The 7,514-nt window shown below is 47.5% G+C and overlaps 1 protein-coding gene across 1 annotated transcript in view; it reads left to right on the plus strand.

Annotated features, from left to right (window-relative positions):
• Nucleotides 1–7,514, plus strand: part of Wdr72 (WD repeat domain 72) — a 179,033-nt gene that overhangs the window by 153,247 nt on the left and 18,272 nt on the right. Inside the window, exon 18 of the mRNA XM_032911486.1 lies at nt 4,260–4,433. Within this exon, the coding sequence (XP_032767377.1) occupies nt 4,260–4,433 (174 nt within the window). The remainder of the gene's footprint in view (nt 1–4,259; nt 4,434–7,514) is intronic.

The following is a 7,514-nucleotide window of genomic DNA, read 5'->3' on the forward strand; positions in this document are numbered from 1 at the left end:
GCTTTGTTGTTTTTCCATGGCTTTTGCCTCTGGTGTATAAGAAGATCTCAGTAGGGCTGGCGAGATGGCTCAGCAGTTAAGAGCACTGTCTGCTCTTCCAGAGGTTCTGAGTTCAATTCCCAGGAACCACATGGTGGCTCACAAACATCTGTAATGAGATCTGATGCCCCTCTGGTGTGTCTTGAAGACAGCAATAGTGTACCCACATAAAATAAAATAAAATAAATCTTAAAAAAAAAAAGATCTCAGTAAAGCCTTGGTGGCACTCTCTGAAAACGGGTGACCCGTGTATGTGTTCTCTTTCAGACCTACGCCCGATATTCACACAGTGGTGGCGCAGGCATTGCCACTCCCCAGATCTTCATAAACCACTACGAACAATATAAATGAAGAAACTCCAGGATATAAAGCTATAAAAATGCCACAAAATCATATTTAGTACTAATTTAAAAATATAAATTAATACATGCAAGGGGAAAACAGAAAAAGAAATGCACTTTCATTCATGAGAGTGTCAAAAGTCTTCCCATGAAAAATCAGCAAGGGCTTGAGGAGAAACAGTTAATACACAGCTGGTAACTATATATTTTAATTTCTGTGTAATGTGCATGACACTTGACTCTCCAATTCCCAGTTTGGGCATTGAAGACAAAAAATTCCTTGCAACTAGTTGGTGAACTGATGTTTGTATTGGTGGGGTTTGTATTAGGATGGTGACGATACAGCTTCTAAGTGAGTCTTAGCTACACCAGCCTGCATGGTGGTGTGGAGAATGTTGCATCTCAGGTTCAGGAGCTTTCACCTGGACACAGTCAGAGCCATCAGGCCCCCTCCTCCCAGCACTGCTTGACAGACCTGAGTCACCTTGAGAAACTGAGGAGTCTTGTGAAATTTCAGCCCTGAGTACTGAAGCTACCCTCCTCCAGGTGGGCCTGAAGCTGGTCTTGGCTGTCAACTTGGCTGCACCCTGAGTCAACTAAACCAGGCACTGCTGAGCACTCCTGTGAGGGACTCCTGTGAGAAAAAGGCATGGGGTTTTCTTCTTAATATTTATTTTATATGTATGACTGTTTTGCATGCACATGTATGTCTTTCTTCATGTGTGTCTGGTGCCCATGGAGGCCAGAATAGGGTATTGGATCCTCTAGAACTGGAGTCACAGATTATGAACCACCATGGATGCTGGGAATCAAATCTGCATCCTTTGAAAAAGTGTCCAGTTTTTAAGACAGGAACGCATCTCCAGCCCCCTTCCTTGACAGGATTCTTTGAAGGAAGACCCACCCTAAATGTGGATGACACCTGTGTCAGTAACAGCCTAGAGAGAAGAAATTGAGAAGGAAACTTTGCTTTTTGCCTGCTTTCCATCATTCTTTGCTGACAAGTTCATCTGCTCTGTTGCTGTGGTATCCCTTGACTGCTATTAAGATTCAACTCTACTTGGATTCCAACACAAACTGAAGACAAGTGACTTTCTAAGGATTCTCCAGGCTTCCAGTGCCAGACTGGGATTGTTAACATATCCAGACTTGTGGACTGAACTTCTACTGGATTCTTGGCCTCTGAGACAATCATTGTTGGAATACCCAGACCACATACAGTGAGCCAGTCTATTAAATCTCCTTTAAACACAAACACACACACACAGACACAGACACACACACACACACACACACACACACACACACACACACACATCAATCATCAGAACATCCTGACTAATTCAGAAGAGATGTTTCAATACTAAGGAAATTGTCTCCGGTTTCCATTGCTTGAAGAGACACCATGACCAAAGCAACCTTACCAAGGACGCTTAATTGGGGATGGCTTACAGGTTCAGAGGTTCAGTCCATGTTCATCAACGGTAGGAAGCATGGCAGTATCCAGGCAGGCACGGGGTGCTGGAAGAGTTGAGAGTTCAGTATCTTGATCCAAAGGCAACCAGGAGAGGACTGGGCAGAGGCTAAACATAGGACCTCAAATTCCCCAACCCACACTGACACACTTCTAACAAGGCCACACATCCCCGTAATGTCACCCCTATGGCCAAGATATTCAAAGCACTACATTGTTTTACAAATGGTATGTCTTTTAAAGTACAGGTAGGACAGGGGACATAGCTCAGTGATAGAATACTTGCCTGGTAATGATTTTTTTATTCAGGGTGAAAGGACAAGTTTTAAAAGCCTTGTAGACAGGGCAGTGAGGAGTTAGATAGAGATCCTAGGGAAGTTCTTCTGAGCTCACCAGGAAAAACCTCGGCCTGATTCGGAAGCTTTCTGGGTTGTTGAGCCCCAAAGGATTTGTGTCTGGGGATACACACGGCCAGGGTCAAGTCAAAAGTACTTAGTTAGGGAACACTGTGGGGAGGCTTTGTACTTTCCTGGCAGAGAACTGTGTTGCTAGGCATGGTTTAAATAACCAAAGAGGAAGAGAAGGTACTCAAGGATCCTCTGAGCTATGTGGGAAACTTACAGTCCAATTCTGGGACCAAATGTGTGTTGGATCTCACAAACAAGTAAAGACAGAGGTGCCCACCTGGCACCAGGCAATGTGACTTCCAAAGTTTCCTACCAGCACCTGAGGAACAGAATCTGCCACATTCTCAGGTTCAAGTAGGTGCATCCCAGAGCCTCCGAACGTCTTCCTGGGTCCTGAGCACCAGTTCAGTTCCCCCAAACACCCGACCATGGGGTTTTGAGACAGAAATGCAAGATGTTTCTTGCACTTCGCCCAAGATCACACATGAATTGGTCAAACAGGACTGTGTCCAAGACAGGATTCTGCAGACCACCTCACTGATTGCTTAGCTCTGAAGAATTCTGTCAGAATCAAATCAGCTTTTTTCAGATGGTGTCGCCAGAATCCACAGTCCCATGTCAGGGGCTGCAATATCCTCAGCATTAGTATCTCAGGCTCTTGAGTGTAATACAGGCAGTCACAGGTGTGCTAATGTACCCACCCCCTTAGGGCACACTAGTGAGCTGGGAGTCTGGAACAGCTCTACAGGGTAGGGGATTTGAAAAGCATCAGGCTTGAGCCTGGCTCCCCACCCCTTGTAGACCCTATAATGCTCTGAATGACTACCAACCATAAGCATGTGTGGTCTGTGACACAAGAGAGACAAGGGTAGCAGTGAGTGGGAAGACACAAGATCGGAACAGTATGGGCACAGAAGGAGGGCCGGCTGAGTGGGCTGGGCTAAGAAAAGATGGCCAGGGGGAGAGCCACCTGTGAGCAAGAGGACTGGCTGCCTCCAGGTGTCTGCTGTCTTAAGGAGTTTAGAATCCCCTAGGAGAGAGAATCTTGCATTCATTTCTACTCAGACCTTGAGCCCAAGTTCAGGCTCCTTTTTCTCAGGGTTTGGGGGTCACCGTGTTCCTCCTAGAAAGTCTTGATTTCAGACAATGAGTATCGAAATGCCTGAAGAGGACCGGGAGTCTACAATGTAAGACCCTGCTGGTTAGGTGTAGTTGTTGAGGCTGCAAGGGCAGGGCACAATGGAGGCAGAGAGAGATGGCAAGTGGTTTCATGGTTTGGGACAAGAGAGTCCCTCAGACGATGTGTGGGGCTCATTGACAGTAGCCTTCCCTTGACTTAGAATCTTCTTTGACATGTGGGTACCCTTGGTCAGAGAGAGCACTACATGGCTAGTTCATCGGCAAATGCCCCCTGCCAATGTCCACGCTCTGGAGCCTTGAGTCATTGTATGGATCTTAGTGGACAGGAATGAACACAAATGACTGAAAGAGAAGAAATGGAGCACTGACTAATGGGCCGGGGAACCTGGGACCTTAGGGGTATTCTAAGGGGACCTTAGGGTGGGCCTTAGGAGGGTGGAGAGACAAGAAAACAGACAGAAGGCAGCATTTACATGAAGGTAGGCCAAACAGAATCTTCTGACACTTTTTGTAGGAGAAGAATGTTGTTTCAATTTCAGCTATGTTATGGGCACTTTGATGATATTCCGCCTTTCCTTGACCTTCTGACTTCTCTGACTGTGCACCTGGAGCAGTGGGTCTTCCAAGGATTGTTTGGTAAGCTGGTTGAACATGGTCTGGTAATTGCTACCAAACCCCTAGAGGGTCTGTAATGCAGCTTCTCTTAGAAAGGTAGACAAGACATCAGCTTAGTCTAGGTGGACCCTACACGAGTCCCCCTTTTCCTTCAAGGCCGATGATTGCTGCTCTTATCTTAACTCCTTTCTTCGTGGGGATTGCTGCTGTTGCCACTGGCTAAGCATCCTTTCCACTTCCCAGGTTGGAGCATGAAATTACTGAATGGACTTTCAGAAGCCTACAATGTTTATATCAGAATCGAAACTTTCCTAGATGCCATTATCCTGCACATTTACGGATCGGAAGATTTTAGGAATTTAACAATGTTTGTGCTTGTGGCGCTAGCTTGCAATCTCCGGATCAAACGAAATCGAGGTAAATTGTGGCGTCATGTACCCTGGTACAGGGTTTTTTATTTCAGGGATGGGGGTGTCCAAAAGGTGGGTTTTCCTCACTACTTGTGTTCCTTTAGTTAGCTGTGGTATCTGCCGAGGCCCAGGGCAGAGAATTTGAACTACCACCAATCTAACACCCTAGGTGGGGGTTCTGGTTTCACAGGAAGACGAGCAAGGTGCAGCTGGGGAAGGTGCATTTGACTCAGATGGGTAAGAGCTAGTCTGCTTGCAGGTGTGCAATTGAGTCCCTAGGTAGGGGCTTCTAGAGGAATGGATTCCCCAAATCATTTCCCAGCCCATCACGGGTTCTCCTGATTGTCCATGTTAGCTGTGAGTCTGGGGACCAGAAACTTCAAGGTCACCCAGGCAACTGGGTAAAAAATTTTTTACCTACTTCAGGTACCTTCTCCATCACCACAGAAGCAGAAAATAGAGAGGCAAGGCATGGCAGCCTGTGCTTAATAAGCCCCTTTCAGAGGGACTTGATATGGGCACAAGTCCAGAATCTTTCCTGGAAAAAGTCACCTCTGCAAAAAGTGTGCCTGACCAGTCTTTTTCTCTTTTAGCCAGAGCTTTGGCCAGAGGTCTGCAAAACTTTGGTGGTCCCGGAGGCAGTACATTTAAGGAGAGGCTGTCCGAACCATTGTTCAGATGCCCCTTGGCACATAACTCCAACATCAGGACAGCCTTGCTTGTGAAAGCTTTGACCAGGATGCCATGTTCCAGATCTGTTTGTGCCAAGATGGGTGGGGAGGTGGGGTTTTTACACAGGGGTCTTAACTGTACTGGCATTTCATCATTGCAATGGCCAGTGTTCTTACCTGTACTGTGCTTTTCACTATTGCAATGGCCAGCTTTTAAGTGGAGTTTTAAAGGTTTTATAATAAAAAGGTGCAGCTGGGAGAAAAGGAGCGCGTGCGTTTGACTTAAGGTTGAGGAGATCTGGTTGTTTGCTTTATTGGTTTCTCTTGGACATTTTTAGTTTGCCTGTCTGAAATACAAATATTTTTTGTGAGGTAAGATGAAGAGGTGGCAGATCTTCATAGAGACTTTTGGGTCTCTCCTGATTCAGGACTATGGGTGAGTTTTTTTTTTTTTTTTTTTTTTTTTCCAGAGCTGAGACCGAACCTAGGGCCTTGTTTGCTAGGCAAGTGCCTACCACTGAGCTAAATCCCCAACCCCTAAGGGGAGATTTTTCTGGAGGAGTCAGTCCTCCTGCCCACTCGGGATGGTGACCTGAATTAAAGGTTCTCCCACCAGGAGATCTGAATTTAAAGGGCCTCCTAACTAAATGACTAAATTAAGAAGGAAAAAAGTTACAGATGCACCCTCTCCCTTATGTTTTTTGTTCATTCCAGACATAGTCAAGTTGAACCAATCTCCACCATGCCATCACAATGTTGACCCTTGGATCTAGGTACTAAGGGGCTGGGCATGGTCCATGCTGCCAGGGATGGGGATGGCAAATGACCAGGCACAGTGTAGCAAACTTTATCATCTCTACTGAGAAATACAGGTGGAAGGGGTGTGGTCTGATTTCTGGAGGGGGGGTTCTGTAACTATGAGATGTCTGCCTGACACCAAACACTTGGTGCAGTAGTGAGAACAGGCTGAACACCAGAGGTAGGGAATGGGAGGCAGAGCCCAGTCCTGGAAAGGTGGAGGGAGCTTAGAAGGAGGCAGGCAGGGTGGTCACCAGAGAAGAAGGCCACCCACCCAGCCTGTAGGTCCTTGTCAGTTAGAGGACCCACAGCCCCAGCTGAGTGTCTGGCTGGGCCGTGGACTTCTGAGCATTCTAGGGCACTGCGGGAGGTGCATAAACCTCTGCCACCCCCTGGGTGGTCCTGATCCATGAGAGCATTCAGACTCCTGACCTTTGCAGACAGAGCTCCACATGACACACCTGCCTCTCCTCTCTGGCTGCTGACTATGCCCCCATCTCCCCATCCTGCACATGTTATTTCTCTGGAAAGTCTCTGCTTGCTCCTTTCTGTGAGCTCCCTACTCCCTTGGTACCCACAGCTCACTGATTGCTAATTTTGAGATCAGTTTGACCCTTGTGGGATGGACTGTGAACCCCATCCAGTGGACCCTCAGTTTCTCCCCCATGTTGTGTGATGTAGTTCCTCCTGGGCTAACTGAGATGTAGTAGGTTGCAATGGCCCCACCATTGTCCCTGTCTTGTAAGACACCTTGTCTGTGGGTGCTGACACTGCGCAGGACTCCAGCATGGCGACTCAAGCAAAGGACAGCCTACAGAGATGGAGATGACAGTAACAGAGTTCAGAGGTAAAATTGAGGACAGCCCGTTGCTTCCTGACTGGCAACACTGCAGTGTGGTCCTTGCATGTTGCCTCTCATTGGTACCTGGAACCCACCCACAGCCCCTTTCCTTCTGCTCCTTGAGCAGCTCTGGGTGAGACATGTGAGTGTTGGTCGGGGGCTGGAGAACCCAGGAGTCCTCCCAGCAAGTCTGACAAAGTTCATTCCAAGGATCTGAGGTGGTGCTGCCTGCCAGCCCTGGGATCTGGGCCTGGGACTTTCCATGGCACCTTCTCCCTCACTGAGCCCTTCAGCCTGCTTTTCATTAAGAAAATTGTTTATGCCCCTGTTTTGGTGCTGGGACTTTCCACGACACAGATTGTTGCTGTTCTCCTATTACCTGGTTGGGGACTTTCACCTGCTTTGTTGTTTTTCCACGGCTTTTGTCTCTGGTATAGAAGGAGATCTCAGTAAAGCCTCGGTGGCACTCTCTGAAAACGGGTGATCTGTGTACGTGTTTTCTGTCAATCCCACAGACCTATGCCCGATATTCACACACTGGCGGCCCAGGCGTCATCATTTTGGAGGTCTCACTGATACCAAGAAAGAGAGGACAACCTGAGGAGATCGTTCCAAAAGGCTGGCCAGTGAGGAAGCAGAACGTATTGGGGACAAGTAGGGACCATGGGACAAAACTGAAAGTAGGTAGCACTACAAAGCTTTTGTGTTACCCATGGGAACTACAAGTTCCTCGTTATCGGTCGTAGATCAGCTTGTATGTTTACTCAAACAGGTAAAA

The sequence above is a fragment of the Rattus rattus genome, chromosome 8 (genome assembly GCF_011064425.1).
Source record: "Rattus rattus isolate New Zealand chromosome 8, Rrattus_CSIRO_v1, whole genome shotgun sequence".
Classification (NCBI taxonomy): Eukaryota; Metazoa; Chordata; class Mammalia; order Rodentia; family Muridae; genus Rattus; species Rattus rattus.